The 21,486-nt window shown below is 40.6% G+C and overlaps 1 protein-coding gene across 4 annotated transcripts in view; it reads right to left on the reverse strand.

Annotated features, from left to right (window-relative positions):
• Positions 1–21,486, reverse strand: part of dscamb (Down syndrome cell adhesion molecule b) — a 125,890-nt gene that overhangs the window by 24,690 nt on the left and 79,714 nt on the right. For all 4 annotated transcript variants that reach the window (XM_044201701.1, XM_044201702.1, XM_044201703.1 and 1 more), the window contains exons 5-11: positions 21,104–21,382; positions 19,113–19,388; positions 17,278–17,574; positions 16,011–16,283; positions 14,120–14,398; positions 13,734–13,853; positions 10,635–10,814 (exon numbers count right to left, since the gene is read on the reverse strand). In XM_044201701.1, coding sequence (XP_044057636.1) covers positions 10,635–10,814; positions 13,734–13,853; positions 14,120–14,398; positions 16,011–16,283; positions 17,278–17,574; positions 19,113–19,388; positions 21,104–21,382 — 1,704 coding nt within the window. The remainder of the gene's footprint in view (positions 1–10,634; positions 10,815–13,733; positions 13,854–14,119; positions 14,399–16,010; positions 16,284–17,277; positions 17,575–19,112; positions 19,389–21,103; positions 21,383–21,486) is intronic.

The raw sequence follows: 21,486 nt of genomic DNA on the forward strand, positions 1-21,486 counted from the left end.
AGAGATGCAATATGTGTGTTTGAGTCAGTGTGTGAATGTCTGTACACTGCTGAATAATGTGTCTGTGTGCATGAGTATGAGTGTTATACTCTGCGTGCATATGTATAAATGTGTGTGTCTGAGATCGGCTGTGTCTGGAGGAGCTAAGTGGGCGAGCACAGAGAGCAGAAAAGACTTGTGCTCATGACACATCTCAGCCACACTACACGATGGAGGAGAGAGAGAGAGCATGTACCCCTGCAGCGCTAACTATGATCCCTCTCCCTCTCCCTCTCCCTCGCTCTCTCACTCCATCTCCCTCCTCAGGCTCCCACCAGGACAGCGATGATTTAATGATGAGAGAGACCACTTTGATTATTCATACGCAGCAGACAAGTCCGCTGGCCGTGCTGTTGTCTCACACAGACACACGCGCTTTCAAACATATACAGACATGCACAAGTAATGACAGAGGCACGCACACACCCATGCACATTCAGAAATACACAAAGACAAATACAGAGATACAGACCTTGCACACGTGTACAATATGCAATTGTAGACACAGTGACAAGATAAAAAAATCATAGGGATGCATGTGCACAAACAAACACAAACCAAAACAGAAGCAATGACACACAGAAACAACAGAAAGCACTATTTAGAAATACACACATGCTCACACATACAGTATTCCCCTGGGTCAAACAGTGTTTGTAGATAACTTTGTAATCATTTGTTTTGGCTTCACAGGAGCCAGTTTGCTCATACTAGGAGTGCCAGGAAGGTTAGACAATCACAAGTCAATTAAAGTACTTGAATTTATAATGAATCATTTATTATACTGTACTTGTGTGTTTGAATTACCCTGATGTGGTAAACCTCACACATTCTGCAGCACAACCAGGCTGAAAAATGCTACAAATTGTTTCTTGCTCTTTTCAAAATCAAGACGTTTCAGCTCCCATGAAGTAATTCTCAATTGTGAAAATGGTCTGAGAACTCAGAAATTTAAGCTACTCTGTGTTGCTTAAGCCCTGCCCTCAGGAAGGAGTCTTCCTGAGTGTCTGTTGTTTACCCTGCCTAGTTTCACTTGAAACTGACCTTCTTTTGTTTCCATGATGGCCCAGTAATCAGGCCTATTGTTTTCTGGCTGCACCTCCCTCATCACTGTTAAGTACCTGATTAGCATACGATTGGCTTGACCAAGGTGTTAATACACTGTGGTATACAGTGTGGTTTGTAGCTTTTTGACGACACGCTAACTCGGGATTGCAGAGCGCTGTGCATTTGCATCTAAAAGCTACAACTGTTTGCCACAGTGTATTAACACCTTGGTCAAGCCAATCGTATGCTAATCAGGTACTTAACATTGATGAGGGAGGTGCAGCCAGAAAACAATAGGCCTGATTACTGGGCCATCATGGAAACAAAAGAAGGTCAGTTTCAAGTGAAACAAGGCAGGGCAAACAGCAGACACTCAGGAAGACTCCTTCCTGAGGGCAGGGCTTAAGCAACACAGAGTAGCTTAAATTTCTGAGTTCTCAGACCATTTTCGCAATTGAGAATGACTTCCAGATGGGAGCCGAAACGTCTTGATTCTGAAAACAGTGTCCAGATGACTACGACTGAAACCTTTTCTACGATGGAACACTCCTGGACAAATGAGGGACTACACCGTCTTGCTCTTTTGTTATTTATAATTTCAATGGTACATACTGTATATAGATGTATCTACATTGTAGGAGCACACATTTGTATTAGAGTCTGACCTATTCTGAATTTTTCAGTCTGATACTGACATCAGTGTTTGAGAATTTAAATAAGACTGAGAGTCTGAAGCTACTCAAGCAGCTCTGAGAGGCTGTACTTAGTCACAGCGGTGCTTTGAGCTAAATGCTAATGTCAGCATGCTAAAATGCTCACATTGACGAAGAACATTCTGATTTTAAGCAGTTATAGTATTTATTATGTTCACCATCTTAGTTTCGTGTGTTAGCGGGCCATCATTTGCTAAAGTCAGGGGGTCACCGAAGTCAGCAGGATTCATCGTCTGGGCACCATGAATGTCTGTACCAATTTCATGGCAGCCCATCCAATAGTTGTTGAGATATTTCACTAAAGTGCAGACGGACAGATGGACAGACCAACATTGCCATCCCTAGAGCCGCTAGCCTGGCTAAAAATAACTTGTAAGTGCTTGATAGGGGCAACACTGTCTTTGAAATGTCTTTACACTGATACCAGTATATCTGTATATCTGACAATAATATCAGCCATGCCGCTGTATCACTCAAATTTTTATAAATTTAACAAGCACATTGACACACAAACACCAATCCCACATACAGTAAACCCCACACAAACAAATAAACACAGACTGTTTCTCTTTTTTCTCACAGTACAATTCCTTCTTTGATGCAGCCAACAAAAATCAAAAGTGGGTGCTACTTGTGTGTGTGTGTGTGTTTGCGTGCATATGCGAGGCCTGTTTGCTTGTGTGCATGTGCGTACACCCTCAACCCCCACCCACCCCCGACATGATGGAATGTGTCAGACTTGGGACTGGCAACGTTTAAACCTCATCTCTTATTCACTCGCAGCCCCTCCCTCTCCCTCGCTCCCCACACCATCATCCCCTTTCCCACTGCCCCCGCACAGGAAATCGCTGATTTATTTTGCATAGCAAATATGAATTTTAAGTGAGTCCTATTAAAAGACTCTTTTCAGCCCCTTCTCTAAATGTTATTGCTCCTTAACAGGGGCTATTTTCTCCATCTAAATCTGAGGCCTTGGCAGTGCAAGTTAACATCGACAAAGCTTGTGTTTGCTCATCCAAAGAGCTTGAGAAAGGGCACACAATGACAACACACAAGGATATGTGTGTGAGTGTGTCTGTGTGTACATGCTTCTGTATGAAATTATGTGTATATTAGAGTATAATTTACATTTGTTTGTATGAGCGCATGCTTGTCTGTGTAGGTGTGTGTACATTATGTTCTTGTATATGAATATGGATATATGAATACATCAGTGTGCATTTGGAGATGTTTCAAGCTGTCTCTGACTTTGTATGTGTGTGTGTGTGTGTGTGTGTGTGTGTGTGTGTGTGTGTGTGTGTGTGTGAATGAAACATGCTAATTGTGCATGTTCATGTATTCAAGATTGCTACAATGTGATGTAGACTGCAGTATCTAAAATGTTGTACAATCTTCACCAATCTAGGTTGTGCTTCAGTGGCCCGAGCTGAGGTGAGGCTACTCACTCGCTTCCTCCTCATCTCATCTCTATGCATCTACCGTGCAGCACTCGCAGGGCCCCGGGCTAAACCTATTCTTTTTGATAGCCCATAATTGCTTGGTTGATGAATATTTTTTAATATCCAGAGATATTACAGGGGCCTGGTAATAAAACACGGGCAGGTAGAGGAGAAAGTGTGAGTGGGAAGAGAGGAGACAAGGGAGAAAGAGAAAGCTGAGGGGGTAGAGAGGGAGGGAAAGGGAGGGCACAGACAAAAAGGTGCAGACAGGAGGTGAGGGAGGTATAAGATAGGGGAAGAAACCTAGAGAGGTGGATCCTTTCTACTCCTTTGACCACAATGTCTGGTTCCCCTCATCATGTCTGACTTTCTGTCACTGAGCAGTGTGGAGGAGACACATGGGTTAAATTATGTAGAAGCAGAAGCACCATTTGAACCAATGTTGGTTTCGCACAACATCTTTTGTTTGGACACCGGCACTTCTTAACTCCAAGTTACCAAATTACCTTGGTGGTGAAACTGTCTAAGCATTTGCAGATGAAATTAGAGCTAAAACAATTAGTTGATTAATCGAGAAAGAGAAAATTAATTGGTAAGTTAACTATTTCATAGGCAATTAATCGTTCATGTTGGTATGTTTTTTGTTCTCGGCGGCACATAATGCAGTTCACAATGATAACTGGGGTGATTTACCACTCAGATTTTTTTGGGTAATCTTTGAAACAATGGATCCTTTATTTCAGACAGAGGTAGACAAAATCAGCTTTTCATTTCTAACCAGCGACCATCGATTTAGCCGGTTACAATAACAACTGTCGCTGGCAGATTTTATCAGTTGTAGCTAGCTAGCTAATTCAGCTATCGTTGACTCTATTAATGGTTGAATACAATGTCTCTGACTGACCTTTTAATGTTTCCAGCTGACTCGTTTTAAAATGAGAACCCTGTAAAAGGTGTCTTAAATATGCACTTGATGGCTACATACTGTACATAATATGATGCTAAAAGATTTGGGTTAAAGGAGCTGGAAACATAAATCCACAATAGCCTTCTAACCATGTAATTTATGGTCTTATGTACATAATAGTAAGCATCTAAAAAGTATTAGAAATTAGTTTCAATTCAAATTTGAAATATTATCATTTAAGTTTTTGTAAACCTTCCTGATATTGGGTTTGATTTGTGCGTGATTATGCTCTCATATTTATTACGTAAATTACGCAATTAATTCCATGAACCAATCATAAAAAATCCACGTCAGTTTTTCCAAGAGATGTATAAAGAGAACTGGATACAACGTCGGAGGCGGGGCTCCATTCATTCCTATGACAGCTGCTCAGTGGTGCTTGAAGCCAAAAACGTTCGACTTCCCAGTATAAAATTACCCAGATCTTCCTATAGCTATAGGAAGTTGTAAGTCCACGGTTTGGCCGCTATGTCAAATTGGCTTCAAAGCCCAGCGTACTTCCTGGGGGGATTGGTTTTGCCACATAAACAGTTGCAACAAAATCTCTCGGCTTCCGCTCAATCTGCCTCTTTGAGTCTGAGCCAGCTCGTCTCTACTTTTAGCCTTTTGCAATTAGCTAGCCTAGCTATCGCCTACAATTGATCATATATTTGATGGTCACAAGCAGCCATTCGGCTATTTACACCCAATGTGAATGTTGTGCTCAGGTGATAATTGGCAGCCGCGGGTGTTGGGTGTCGGCCGCGGTTGTCTAGTTTCGGCCGCAAGGGGTTTAGTGCTGGTCACAGATCATATTGTCAGCAGTTGTATGGCACTAGCTAATGCTACAGAGCCATCATTTTACATTGCATTGATTCATTCATTCAGAACAAATAGGGGCATCTTAGCTAACTTTGCATGTGTATGGTAACTATTCAACTCAAGAATAATATGGATAGCAAAGCATTTTGTAACTTTGTTCAGTGACCAACTGATGAAATTTTCAGATGGCAGGGCTTCTGCTTCGTCCTCTGATTCCAAATCAGACGGCTCAAACATGTAGGGCTGGACTGTGCTGATTATCGCTTGCACCATTGCTGTGAGTGACTGTTGCCATGAAATATTGTTGACATAGGTGGAGCCAGGGAGATGTCAATCATACCGAGGGAGATGTCAATCAAAATGTGATCTGCCACGCCTACACAGTCTTGAGAAACAGCAAAATTAGCTGTTTTTTGAACTAGGTTTTCTAATAGTTATGAATGTTTATCTTCACAATAGTAAATTGAATATATTTGGGTTTTGGACTATTGGTCAGACAACACAAGACATTTGAAGACTTGGTCTCTGTGAAATTGTTGGCGGGGCGACTGTGGCTCAAGAGGTAGAGAGGGTCGTCGTCCACTGATCACAGGGTTGGCGGTTCAGTCCCCACCTCCTTCTGTCGAAGTGTCCTTGGGCAGATGCTGAACCCCAAATTGCTCCCGATGGTTGGCCAGCACCCAACATGGTAGCTTGCTGTCATTGGTGTGTGAGTCTGTGTGTGAATGGGTGAATGAGCGGCAAAACCTTGCAAAGCGCTTTGGATAAAATGTAGCCATCTTGTGATGTTATTTTTTCTTACTACTTCTTGACATTTCATGGACTCAGAGATTAATGGATTGATCAAGAAAATAATTGGCAGACTAATCAATCATTAGTTGCAGGGCTGATGAGTTATGCTTAAATCTTGCTTGGTCATGGTCATAAAATTAAGACTAAGCTAATTAAATTGAGGAACACCTTATTAAATTATTGTTCACTGTATATTTTTTAATTGAGTTGCTCTGTAACATTTCATACATTAAAAAGATCTTTAGTTCTCTAAAGCACCAAAAAAGGTTCTGCTATTATACAAGCGGAACAATTCTTTTTTGTCACTTTACAGGATTCACTGTGTTGACACTGTGATTTAGAAAGAGGACTAACAAGCAAAACATGCACAGAGACACACGGAGGAGCAGCGCAGATTGATGTATACAATAACGATTTAAATATATGATGGGGTACTTTAATATCCATCTGGGATTTTGTTAGTAGAGTAATTCAATGAAGCTAAAAAATGATCTGTAAATGGTAAATAAATGTATGCTTTGTTGTTGGCAATGGGGGATTTAGACACTTGGAGGACACACACAGCTGCCAGCAAATGAACAAGGGTATAAAATGAAACAAATAATGTGTTATTTATCTTTTTAATCTTTCTCTCATTGCTAGAAATGTAAGAAGCAAAGACAGCCAGAGAGTGCAAATAAAGCAGAGAGACATGCATACTGCTCTTCCCATGAGCCCCTTCGTCGGCTTCTAATTGAAGTATTGACGGATTTAAATGAGGCTGAAATGCACTCAAGAGTTCCAGCGTCTCATAACACACACACGCACACACACACACACACACACACACACACATATTGCACACGCTGCATGAAAGCAGAATGAACACAATGCACCATGAATGGATACACAGATAAAAATAGACGTGTTTGCAAAAACATGTGCAAGACGTAAAATACACCTACAGTATGTATGATAACAATCATACTGTATGCTTAAAATGAAATGAAAAGAAATGTGTAATCGTGCACAATTGCACACACAAACACTGAGAAATGGACGTGATGGTGTTGGTGAATATAAGCACAGTAATGGTCTCCCTTTTCCAAACCACTCATGCGAGTAAGTACACTTTTACAGAAAGCATCTTAGTGTACAAGTACAGTTTGGGGTTTAAAGGGCATGAAATGCGATCTGTCGATGAGTGACAAGCATGTGGCTGAGCCAGCATGTAACGACTGAGCAGCCAATGGCAGCAGAGGAAGGACAACACAGAGTATTATCACAGGCCCAAAGAACTTACAGCTGTTTCCTCTAATGTGAATTATTCTAGCTGTGAAGATGACACGTCAGTGCTAACTGAATCATAAATGACTTGGTTTTAAATGACACTGCAAGAGAAATGTAATTCAGGAGTAAATGGACAGAGTGTAAAAAAGAGAGTTGTACTCACATGTGTTTAATCCATATTCAATGTTACTAGTGATGACATATTCTGGTGATGTCATGAAGGCATTGTTAGCATGATGTTAGCTGCAGTATTAATAAAAATGTGCATGACGTTGGCATGAAGTCTTGCCAATTGTTTTAGCTGTGAATGGGTTGTGGAGATTGGGAAAATACCCAACTAGACACTAAAGCATTAAGGTTAGAGATTTTTATGATAACTGTAGCAAAAAATTAGTAAACTTGCAGCAGATTTACTAAAAATATTGGTATGTTGTGCTATTTGTGGTATTTGGTGATTAATAGCGCAAGGCTGCAGGAAAAAAGTGTGAACTCCTAGATAACTGCAAAATGGAATAGTAAAAGAGTAATAATGATATTCAAAGTTTTAACAGCAGGTGTTCTTCAAACAACCACAATTATATGCAAAAAAGGCTCAGTACAATAAACACATAAATAATTCTGCATTTAGCAGCAAATTTAATCAGATAGCAGTGGCTCTGAATAAGATAACTTTTTGTGGGGAAAGTTAGGTGATTGTTAAAATGTAGAAAATATTTCAGGTTTGTTCTGCTTTCCAGAAGTATCGCAAGAACTAGACAAAATTACAAGCTCTTGGCAATACCACCAGGATTGGTTGAATTAATTAAGTAATTGCATTAATTATTGCAACTGTACGATTGTATATTTCCTGAAGGGACTCGTAGGGTTAGAAAAGGAGGCTTTGTGCAGGTGTGTCAGAATTGTTCAATAGTTACAGATCAAAAATAAATGTTATAAAAAAAGCTTTCATATGATATTTTTTTCAGCAGTAAGAATTGTTACTGTATGGAGTCAGAATCAGAATCAGAAATGATGTGAGTCAATGATGAGTCAATGTGTATATAACACACTAGGGAACAATTAATTGTCAGCAATGCACTACTTGTTCATTGAAAAAACATCCACTATCCTACTCCACTCATTATGTACACAACCATGTTCAACTTGTGGTAAGAATACAAATTTCATTTGAATGAAAACTGACAACTCATAACTAATTTTCATGAAATTAAATGTAAAAATGTCAAAAATGTAAATTCATCTTAAGGGGAAGAACATTTCATTGATATAAATAATAAAAGCTGTAAATAATGTTATCATGGTTCATGTTAATGAAACAACTAGTTATGAGAAGTAAGCTTACATTATTTAGCACTAAAGCTGTCAAAATTCCCTTAGATGGAGCCGAGTACAGCATAGTTAGCGTGGGTCAACCCTCTCTCTCTCCTCTACTATGATAGATGATACAAGTGACTACAAAGATCAATGAAACTGAAACTATGCATGCAATCTTTCTCATATACTCATGTTCCACATCACTACAAGATGCACACCAACAAAACTATATATACATAAACCACTGCTCTTTCTAGTGAGTCCTATATAGGTATTTTGTTGTTCATCACCTCCAAACACACGCACACACACACACACACACACACACACACACACACACACACATAAGTCCAACGGCAGGGGGATCTCAGCAGGGTGGAGCAGTGTGATTGGTGTCAAGGCAGTGGAGCAGCAGAAAGTAGGCCACAGCAGCAGGCTTTACAGGGCTCATAAACTCCTGCATGACACATGTGCATTGCTACCACTGTCCCCCTACAATACCATAGCATAGACAACATCTTAGCTATCTCAGTGTTTTGTAGGGATGGAGATGACTGGTGTCACAGCAAGATGACCTCACAAAGGGACCAAAAACAAAAAGGTCAGGGAGAAGAGAAAAGGGGAAGATCTGTGTTATAGTTGAGTGCAACAACACTGCTGATTGGATTACTGATCTATATCATCTCACTCTAACTGTTCATGGTGAGTCTTCTCTTTCACTCTAAAGGACTCATATTGGTGTAATGGAGTTAAATACACTAAATACAGTGCAAGCATACCATGAACATATGAAGTTCCAATTTATTAGATGTATTTTTGAGTTATATAGGATAAAACACCCTCCATGTCACAAGAAACTTGTTTGCTTGTGGTTTTCTTTAGTAAAATATATTTTAAAAATGCCTTAAAAATCGATGTTTCGTGTTTGGAGTTAGACATGCTACTGAGAGTCTACTGCTGCAGCTGCAGTGTTTGCTTTCTGCTTGGTAAAAAATGGAAGAAAAAAGGTTAGTGCAGCCATAGGTCAACTTGCTGCATAGCAACTGGGTGCTACAGTCAGCAATCTGACCTATGAAAACACAGAGAGCATGTTTATCTCTGAGCCAGCTGCTGTAGCACTGACAGCTTCACACAGTGGCAGCACCAACCTTGTACACTGCGAGGCTTAATTACAGTGACACATGAATATCCATGACATGCCAGCTGATATTAATGATAACAAGTGATGATTTATCCAGAAGGAGAGTTCTACACAAATCATTTTGTTGGCATCCTTTTTTACAGAGAGGTCAGAGGTCAGGGTCAGTTATAACTTCCATCCCATCGGACTCACTTAAAAAGTGTCATGTGTGTTTCTTGTAACTGCAGTCAGGTTCTTGTATATGTACATGTTTTTCATATTTGTGTTCTATATATCAGACTTTAGGCTGATGAGGAGAGATAAAGAAGAGGAGATAGAGAGAGGGCTGCCCGTCAGCGGGGTCCTCGTGCTCCAGTTTGCTAACATTAGCACAGGGAAAATAAGCCCCACTCGCATCTAAGCACCATGAACACCATAGGGGGCTACATGCTAATGCTCACTGGAGGCAGGAGACCTGCAGTCGGGGACACTAACATGCCAACCACTGAAGAGAGCAGTGAAAACACACATGTACCCACACAAAAATAGAAACATGCTTACATATACTCAGTAGAAGAAACAGCAATACGCACAATAACAATGCAGGAATAACAGAATAATGCTCATTAACTCCTGGTCCTTGAGTGTTACTATGAGCATGGACACTAGCCTCCACTATTTCAACAGATGTACTAAAGATCTGGTTTTTGTCATCTTTCCTAGTAAGTTTGATGCAGATTTACCTTCAAATTCACCTCATGTCAAGTCAGGATCATCACCCCTTTAATGCTTTGTTTAGCTTATAAAGTGTTTTTTATTCATCTGAAACTCATCACAAGCTATTATGGCCAGTGAGGTGTTGCTTTGGAAGGATTATGACCAGAATCTGTAACTCTCAGACTTACGCAGCTTGTCTATTGAATCTGCTGATGTGCATCTCCCTTCCTTCCATTTTTTTTTTTTTACAAAATTAATGTCTGGCCGATCAACTTTAAGAGGAGCTATCTGTAAATTCCCGCAGCTGGGAATCCTTTTTAACGGCTGCTTGTCGGTGCACCAACCCAGACATTAAAATACACAATGATTACTGCCCATCAGCTCTTATTGATTGTGCATCAGACGTAGGCTCTTACTTTTGACGGTGAGGTACATGGACTTGCTGACATCAGCTCCCACATCGTTGCTGACTTTACACAGGTAGAAGCCGCTGTCATCCTCCAGCACGTGTTTGATCAGCAGTGAACCGTTGCTCAGCAGCTGGACACGTGAGCCGCTGTTCAGTGGGATGGGCTGAAACTGGGGGACCCCCGCACCTGAGAAAAGACAAAGGAAAGAGAGAAAGACATGGAGTAGAAACAACACTGTAAATAATGAGAAAATAAACATTTAATATCCAACTCCTTATATAGTTTGTTACTTAATATTGATCTGTAATGTTCATTAGAGAAAAAAATGTATAATGCGAACACAGTACTGGGTAGTAAGCTGACCTCCAGTGTGTCAGTGTGTGTGTGTGTGTGTGTGTGTGTGCATTCATTTGACCATGCGTCTGTGTTTACAGATTTGATGACAAAGCCTGTCAGATTTAGGGAGGATTGTAAACATGTTTCTTAACACCAGTCCTAAATCCTTAAACCACCAAACAGCTGCTGAGCACAGTGAAGCAGGCCGAGCTGCCGGTGTGATGCAATCACAACAGACATAATGCTCATGTTTAACAAGACAGGAGATTGGCGCAGAGGAACAACAGGCAGAAGGAGAGCAGAGAGGCTTTGCATTGCTGCTGGCCTTCAACACTGGGACAGGCCAGTGAGATTCAAGGATGTTAACTGTAGCTAGATGAGGATTTTTTTCTGACTATTTAATCCTGTGTGTTAACTTTGTTTTTATGTTTGTTGAGTTAATAGATCCAGTAGAAATAGTTATAACAACTACATACAGTAAATGGCCTTAAAACACATTTTGATGTAATCTAAGTTGCGGACAGACTAATCCTAAAGGCATGGATTTGTCTGGTTTGAGAACAAGTAAAATAATGCTTTGCACGTATTTTCTTAATTCTCAAAAGTCCAATACGACTGACATTTGATATCTATTACCGAAGCATCGTTGAAATAATTGAACTTGGCATCTTTGACATATTCTGGCCTGCTACCTGTAAGTCATTAATACCTATCTTTTTAATAGAAAATGATATAATCACTCTTGTTCTATTGTCAAACAATACAGTATCTCATTCTGCAATGGCAGCCTTAAATCTGTAGGAAATGTCACTGACACTGAATTATAAGGCTTTAGAGCGGTCTGCTCTTATAGTGATGAAAGCACAGTATTTCACCTTGCTCATGTAGTATTAAACACATGTGTGAACTGAGCCAGACGTTGCATTAGCTCGTGTTAAAGTTAGCATGTAGAGATTAGGCAATTTAGTGAGCTGTGGGTTTTTGCTTTTTAATTAAAATGCAGTCAAGTGGTCGTGGCTAGCAAAGGGTCAAGTAGTGACTTCTGCTCCCCTGGCTCTGACAGAGAGAGAGAGAAGGGGAGGGAGATGTGTTCTTCCTTGAATTATGGATTTTGCATATCCAAATGGTGCTAGTCGTTATGCTAATAGAAGCTGACCTTTACTTACTGTTCCATATCTCCCAGAGACACTCATCTGGCTCTTAGCTACTTCTGTTGCAGTAAAAGCATGCCAGACAGCCATTCTCTGGACAAACTGCACTCTGGTTTACAACAAATTAGACGATAGCCTCCCAAGCCACCTACCCTGGATACATTTTGAAGTGATTTTCATTGCCTCTTTGCTCTGACGGTTATTCTGTGCAACAACACATTACAGAGCAACAGGAAAGATGTGAAAAACTGAGGCAAAAATATGTGACAAAGGCCCCAAAAAACACTGATCAGGACTGGTCAGACACTAATCAGGCATGAGGCCTGCTTGTCTTACACACACACAAATCCAATCAAAGGGTGAAAAACAGATCTGCTTCTTTCATTCCTTTGATCATGGGGCCTAGCACGCACACACGCACACTCACACTTACGCACCACTCCTCATTGGTTGTTGTCCTTCTGTTGGTGAAGCTTTCATCCCTGGTTATATGGATGATGGAGCAAACACCTGGGGCCCCTCTTCATCTGCCCTGCTCAAGTGGCTGAACTCAGCTGCCACCGCTCTGCGTGTCTGTCTGCTAACGCTCTATCTCTGCCTCTGTGTATCTGTCTGTCTGTTTTTGTCTCTCTCTCTGATGATTCTCTAATGATACAGGTGGAAACCCTGCAAGCCCCCAGCCCATGTTTACAGTGCAGATGTGTGTGTGTGTGTGTGTGTGTGTTTGTTTGTCTGTGCATTCATGCACATATGCCCTGGCTGTGGATGAAGCAAATGAAACCCACTCACCTGCAAAAACACTACTACTGCCATACCAGCTGTGTACAGCGCTCACCTTCACACACAGTTGCTTTAAGGAACACAACCTGAGGCCGAGGTGTGGCCCAGATAGCTACACACAAAACCACACTGTAGCTGGCAAAATTATCATTATATGTTAAGTAAAACAAAAATATAACTTATGCAAATTCAAATCCTTCACAGGTCAATCATCATTCCTTTTTTGATTATGGATTTCCCTTTCACATGTACAGTAAGCATGTATGGAAAGAACTTCTACTGATTAAAAAATGGACAAAGAGAGCGACCAAACCTAAAGGCTGCAACCTTTAATTTAACACAGCAGTTCAAAAAAGACCAGAAACACCATCGAGACTCAAGATAAAACAATCATATTGCTGTGAACTTTAATCTATATTACTATTTGTTTCTGTACTGTATGTGTTCATTGCTGCAGTGAGTTGTTCTGTATGTCTCCTTTAGATGAGCAGTGGTCATTTAGCAATACAAAAAAACTGAACTCCTAATGCTGCGTTCATGTCAAATGGGATGGACAGTAGAGATAAGAAAGTTTTTCATGTTTACAACTTCTAAGTGTTTAAGGAGTTGAACAACTCAAGACAGTTATGTGACTGCAGTTGGTCTTGTGAGGGTTAAAGTGAGTGTAAATTATAACACTATATCAATTAAATCTGGGTTTAATTACCTTGAATGATGGACCTTGGTTGACATGAGACATTCATGGTGGATTGTTTTACAGGCACTTCATGAAAATGATAATTCCTTTGTAGCTGGCACGTTCACTTGCAGTGGGTAATGCATGCTGTGCTTAATGTACCTTTAGAGTGTTCCCATACAATGGTGGGTGGTGGGTAGCCTTCAGCTGAGCAGTTCAGAGTCACAGTTTTCCCATAGATCCCATCTTGATCCTCAGGCTGAACCACAAACTGAGGAGGAACTGCACATACACATAAACACAAAGTAACATTTGACATTGATACATGGCATTTGGTGTCTTTATTATACCATGGCATGTGTATGCAGGTTTTCATACCAGTCAAACACTACACCAGTCAATTTTACCTTCTGCCAGACAGGAGAAACTAATAAATGAAGTTTAGTACTGTAGGGATTGCTTAAAATAAAAACTGCACACATACTACAGATTAAAGTAGTCCACTAGGTGCCATCAGATACATAATATGTTCCTTAGTGCTTTCTCACCTCTAACAATGAGCTGACTCTGGTGCTCCACGGCAGCAGCCTCGTTGCGGGCAATGCAGGTGTAGTTGCCATTGTGGTCAGGTGTCAGGTTGGAGATTCGCAGTGAGCTGGTGAAGTCGATGTTGTCCACAGTCACACCCAGGCTGGCGGGGATTGGCCGTCCATCTTTCTGCCAGGTGATGTCCAGCGGCCGGTCGCCTGACATGACCACGCAGGGGATGAAGACACGTTGGCCGATGGTGAAACGCTGGAACTCAAAGGGCTGAATGTAGGGAGGGACTGCAGAAAGAGGAGGATAGAGAGAAAGAGACACAAAGATCAAATGTGATTTTCAGTCGTGAGTTTCAAAGACCATCTTAATTCCCTGGATTTTATGGCAGGTACTGTGTCCTTTTCTCAGAGTAATCCTACAATCTTCTATCTATCTAACTGTCTTGCTTTAAAGAGGTTACTGACGGAACATAAAAGACCTGAATAGCAAAGCATTCTGTAATAGTTCCCCATCACTCTCAGACTGGAACATTTTGTCCTTTCAGCACAAGAAGCTACAAGAGCACACAGAAAAAGAACAAAAAAATAACTTTGAGATGACTCATTCAGGTTGTTTGGAAAAAGAGATCTAAGTCAATTAGAACTTTTTCTGTTTGGCAATCAATAATCATCTATTGATCTACTAACCTATATTATTACCTATCTCCAGGCCTGGCTATTACATTAATCTACTATTTTCTCCACCAATCTAAAGCCCTGATTACAGAAATAGCTTGTATCCAGAAAAAAGACAAGTGTTCAAAGTCAATGTTGCTGCTTAATATTATAACGACACAGTTATACAATAAGATCTATTCAAATTGCCTGTGTTCTATTCTCTGAGAAATCTCCAGCCATCACACAAGTCATCTGTGTTTGAGTGTCCGGTGAGTTCAAATAACACTGAAATAAACAGCACTTTAGCACCTTATTTAATTCACAACAAAGTGGAGATAATGGACTCCAGGGATCCCCAAAGACACATCCGCATTTTAAGCATGAGCAGAGTAAATTAACAAATGCACTCGCTCACTATAGCACCACTGGGAAGTGTTGCTTTATATCATCACTCTCCCTTTAGTTCTCACTCTCTCTCCCCCTCTGTTTCCCTCGCTCTACTGGAAGGGTAATATAGTGACAACAACCTAGCTATATTGTACAGAGGGAATTGAATCATTGAATCTGTATGCCACTGTATATCTGTCCGTCTGAAGCTGTAAAAACCAAAAAATCTACCCTTGCACTTAACAAAGGAAAGTGTTAAGTTTCAAGAACAAAATTGAGCTTTTGAGTAATAGTTTTTACATATTCATCTTTTGTAGTATATTACCAATAGAAAATATACTATCAAAACAATTTTTTGACCAGCTGCATGGTATGTTGACAACATTTCCTGCAAGGTTTCAAGGCAAGCTTAGTAAAAGTAGTTGATGGCCCAGTGTGTAGGATTTAGAGGCATCTAGCGGTGAAATTGCATTTTGCAACCATTTGAATAACGCTCGCCTCACCCTCCCCTTCCAAGCGTGTAGAAGAAACTACGGTGGCTGCGACACTCGTGAAAAATGTGAAAGGCCCTATCTGAAGCCAGTGTTTGGTTTGTCCATTCTGGGCTACTGTAGAAACATGGCGGTGCAACATGGCGACCTCCATAGAAGGGGACCCTCTGTAGCTAAAAACGGCTTATTCTAAGGTAATGAAAACACAACAATTCTTATTTTCAGGCAATTATACACTAATGAAAACATACTTATAATAGTTCCTCCTAAATGTTACACAATGGACCTTTAAAGCTCAAGGTTGAATAAATAAGGTTGTGCAGCATATTTAGCTCAACCAAACTTTGTACCAAACTTGGACTTACCTCTCACACGAAGATGGACACTCTGGGAGTCCATCTTGTTGGGTTGGACCATCACCTTGCAGTTATACTCGCCAGCATCCACCTGCTGCACGTTGGTCAGCTTCAGCGTGCCGTTGTTCTCAAATGCTCGCTGTCGGTGGTTGAATGGTAGCAGTGCCGAGTTTTTGTACCACTTTATGGAGTAGTAAGGGTAGCCAATCACACGGCAGTGAACGAAAGCATCCCGTCCAGCAATCGCTGTGATGTTTTTCATTGGACGAATGCTGGCGCGGCCTAAAAAGGGACAGAGAATGGGAAAGGACCCTCTTTAAAGACATTCAGTGCATAGTGATCAATCACAGGAGCAGTAAAGGTTGCTTTATTTTTGGTGTTTGTGTAAATAAAACTATATTTCAGACGTTCCAAATATATCTAGTATCTAAACAAGGAAAGGTTGCTACTAAAACAGATAACATTTCTCTCTGCAGCGTCACATAGGGTACCCGCCACCAAAATACTTAGATATGCAAAGGAACTGTTGTTTAAAGCTTTTCTTGTTTGTTTTACCACAGAATCTTAGGCTTAACTCTAAGTGGGAGGCAGTGAAATGACAAGCAGATTAAAGTGCGCTAACCATCTGAGGGAAAACAGATAATTTAAATAACACTGTACTACTGATACTTATAACTCTGTTCTTGCTGCTCACCCACGTAACAGTAATACATTCTGTGTCTCATAAAATGGAAACAGAGTAATCGCTTTAACATCTGATCGTGAAGAGTTGAATTGGCTGCTTGAGTTAGCACACGCAGACACAGACACACATTAACACTCACTTACACACACAAGCAAACCACAGATAAATGTATTCATGCAAAAAGAAGAAATATATTTTTCTTCTGGCTATTTACAAACCAGCCCATTTTGGAACCCAATATCCAGATACGCTTATGTGCAGCAAACCAGGATAATTCATTTGACCTAAAAATACAGGCATGTGGGAAAAGCACAGTAATAATTTGGAGAGAAAAAGACGAGGCTACAGTATTAAAAATCCTTAAAAAGGAGCAGAGTAAAAAAGCAAAAATGGCAGAGGAAAAACAAACGTACAAAAAAAGTAACAAATCATCAAAAGCGAAAAATCTAAGTTTTCAGACCCAAACAACAACTAGTGCTCATGTACTGCAAATGGCAGACAGCCAGCTGGACAGAGAGACAGAGACAGACATACAGAGAGACAGACAAGTATGTGTATTGTTGTTCTTGGAGGAGCTGATTTGACAAGCACCTCTTACGTTTATTCGAGCCTGGTGGTACACGACCCCTGCTGAGTTGCTGCACGTGCACCGGTACACCCCGCCATCCTGCACCTGGGTGTGTGTGACATTGAGCTGGCTGACCACGTGGCCCTCATGGGTCTCGTAGTGGCCCAGGTGGTGGTGGCTGTCTTTGATGACGGGGTCGTCGTCCAGCGACCAGGTGCACCTGGGAGGGGGCGTGCCCTTGACGTTGCAGACCAGGAAGACAGGCTCGTTCGGGTTCACCACCTTCTCACTGAAGGAGGACAGGATCTTTGGAGTACCATCTGTGGTGGGGGACGAGGTAGAACAGGGTGGGGGAAAGGTATGCAATGGTGAATATAAGAGATGTCAAACTGTGACCACGTTAGTGATCATCATCAGCATAACAATATTTTAGAAAAGCATTGATCCACAGTCTGTTTTAAAGTTAGCCAGGTATAGTGGCACACTTATATCATAATTATCCTGCAGTACACCTGGCTGACCAACGACCAACCAGGGTCAAGTCTCCAACTGCCGACAGTATCTTCATGTTCTATGAATGGCAGAATTATCAAAACTGAGACTGACTTTGTTATTAAGATGACTTCGGTCTGTGATAGTTCCACTTTGTACAGAGTGAAATGTTTCGTTTAATGATCAGTTAAAGCCTCTAGCTTTGGCAGTTAGAAATGTGTGAACAGGTTGAGTAATTGTTGCTTTATCAGTCAGAGAAAGTGTGGGCGAGCATAGGGAGAAAAGCTGGATCTAAAACAATTCCCAGGCCCAAAACGACAAAACAACAAGATGATTGCTGAGGATTTCCCATCTATTATTCGAGCTAAAAAGAGCCATTTGAGTAAACAATGAAATTGCATTAATTCCAATATACAAACCCAGTGGACTGTTTTATTTTGACCTAGCAACAGCCTGTCATCAGCCTGTTTTCACTTGAACTGTTCTTTGTTCTGGTTTCTTTCTTTCAAATTGTTGGAGGAGTTACATTTACATCACATTTACATTTATTGATTTGCAGACGCTTTCATCTAAAATGAGTTCTCTCTGCAAGTAAAAAGTGCGTGCAATGAGTTTGGGCATATTGACTGCATGCCCTAATATTGAGTGCTCTCCTGTTAAGGCTACAATTGGACCATATGGCAAATTCTGACAGGATGATCAAACATGTTTCTAAAGCAATTTCTTGCTTTTTATTCATCTTGGTAAGGTTAGGTATGGTGACTTGAGAGACACCTCTTATCCCTCCCTTATTTACTTATTCTTTTTCACCAACATTTTCACACTAGTGTTTGTGAGTGAGAGAACATGTGCTATTTGCTGTCAGGGCGAAATCTTTGTCAAAAAAAACATTTTTTTGTTCACCATTCTGTGCCTTTCATTATGAACAGTGATCCAGGAGCTTTCCTCCCAGGCACAGAGAGCAGTTGGTTTTTGAAATGTCTGTCTCCCTGCTGCTGCTTTCTGATAATCTAGATCTGTTCCACATGATTATAGATTATCAATATCTTCTTTTTACAGCTCCCTGGCCATAGGAGACAGTTGCCTGAGCAACGCTGCCAAGGTAAGCTATTGGATTCAAGAGTGTGTGTGTGTGAGCGTGTATTTTTGTATGTGTTTGTGAAGTCTGGGTTGATCGTTCTAATGGCAGCCTATTGCAGAGAGTCACAGCAGGATGCCATTAACACATAAACCCTATATTGATCTCCAAGAACTCAATCTGTTTCTGTTTCCTCACTGATTATGCATAAGACAGCTGCTACAGTGTGGTTTTTGGTCAGCATTTGTGTGCGTGCGCCACCCTACAGATCACATGCACACATTTTACCTTCAAGGATGACTTGCACAAAGTCCTGTGCGGACATCTTGCCCTTCCTAGCGAAGCACTGGTAGGCTCCGCCGTCACTCTTCGACATTCCCTCCATGATGAGGTTTTCCCGGTTGAGCCCAGTGAAACGAACATTGTTGCCAGGGTAGATGATCTCTCCGTTGCGGTACCATGACAGCTCATACTCGTCTGACCCACTCACGCTACAGGACAGAGACACCTTGCTACCCACGCTGCCTTTCACCTTCCGGGGGCTGATCACTGCTTTCAAGGGCTCTAAGCACACAAAAATAAGAGAAATGTTTTTAAAAGAGCAATTTTTTAAATGGCAGTAAGGCTGATAGGAAGGCACAGTTGGGAAGATAGTAGAAGAAGTTCAGGTGGGATTTGAGCAGCATGGCTACATAAGATATCAGAGCAAATGATTGTAACCACTATCTCTGGATTAGAGTTGAAACAATTAGTCGATTAATCGAGTAGTCGAATGACTAGTGACTAGTTGGCAGCAATTCCAGTTATAATCGATTAATCATTTTTATAACTTTTTAAGAAAAAATTTCAAAAATTCACTGGTTCCATCCTCTTAAAATGTAATATTAGTTGTTTTTCTTGAACTTAATACCTTTTGGACTGTTGGTCGGACGTCACCTTTGACTCTGATAATTGTGACATTTTTCACTATTTTCAGACAATTTTTAGACCAAACAATTTATCGATTAATTTCTTACATAATCAGCAGATTAATCAATAATGAAAATACTCATTAGCTGCAGCCTTGACACTTGATACTGATTCTGGATATAGTTTTTCTATTTTTGGATTGTTTTTGTTTTTCTAAACTAAGGCAGACTTGATTTGACAATAATCTCCATGAGGCTCTGATACTGTGGCCCTCCAGTAAACTGCTTGATTGATTAACATTAGCAAACTACAAACCCTACACTTTCTAAATATGCATGCGCACTCTTGCAATTGATCAAACTCTTCAACTCCTCCCTGTAAGTGTCAGTCTATATGACCCTAAGTCATTAAACTGGACATTGATCATTACATCTCTGCAATACTTGAGATAATTGTGCAATATCCTGTGTTAATACTCCTATGCAATACACCCTTTTAAGTTTATAATTCACTATTTATTGATATTTATTCATACCTATATTACTGCTGTGCAATATCCTCCGTCTCATTATAAATAAGCTACACTTAACTTGGCAGTTCATGCACTATTACTTTATACCATATTATTATCATCAACTGGTAAACCCACTTTGTACTTCACACTTATTTTATTTTAGACTTATACCCACTTGGTACTTAATTTATTTTTATCACTCTCAAGTTATCACTTTAACGCAACTGTTGGCGAATGTTTTCCTGTATCTCCGTGTAGATGTACACGCCAACAGCTACAGATTATCAAGCTGAGTTGATATGTCATGTCCACTTTTTCATGCTACTCACCAACACCAACACTGTCACAAATGCCAGTGACTGTTTTCACATTTGGCATTTGGCATGACTGGAATTTTAACATAATTCATACATATAAACAACCATGTAACACTGAGTATGTATTGCACATGATGTCGGTTCTTTAGTTCTTCCATTTCTCAATTGAACCATTTTCCATCCACTCACATCAACAAAATGCTTTTATTTATAGTTAATCTGTTGAATCTGTTGTATATTTTTTTGATTAATTGATTCATCATGTAGACTAAAAAATGTCAGAAAATAGTGGCAAATGCCCATCACAGTTCCCAGCAAAGCAGCAAATGTTTGGCATTTTTGCTTGATAAATGACTAACGATTAACTGATAATCAAAGCTATTCTTGATTAGTTTTGTTGATAAACTAATCAATTAATTGACTAAATGTTTCAGCACTAGTTTATATAGTTACACCTAACTACAGCAACTTTCTGCTTTCTGTGAATGACCAATATACAGATAATACAGAGGTTCCGCTCCATTTAATAAAAGACTTACGCTTGACATACAGGCGCCCCATGACCTCAGCGTTGCCATAACTGTTCCACACTTCACATACGTACGTCCCGAAGTCACTGGGCTGTGCGCTCTCTATCAGCAAACCTGTGGTGGTCTGGCGGAAGCGACTGTCAGGCTCCAAAGGGCTGTTGTCCTTCAGCCAGCGGTATTTGGGTGTTGGGTAGCCTGAAGCCTTACAGGGCAGCTCCACCCGATGATTAATCATCACCTCTCGGTGGTCAAAGCCATCCAAGATGCCTGGCTCAGCATTGGTGGGGTCTGGAAGGAGCAGAGAATTTAGTGTTAATTAGTGGTGAGCGTTGCCAGGCGCTTGACAGTGTAATCCAATATTGATTCTGGGGGTCAAGATTCAGTTCACTGTA

The sequence above is a fragment of the Siniperca chuatsi genome, linkage group LG7, assembly GCF_020085105.1.
Source record: "Siniperca chuatsi isolate FFG_IHB_CAS linkage group LG7, ASM2008510v1, whole genome shotgun sequence".
Lineage (NCBI taxonomy): Eukaryota > Metazoa > Chordata > Actinopteri > Centrarchiformes > Sinipercidae > Siniperca > Siniperca chuatsi.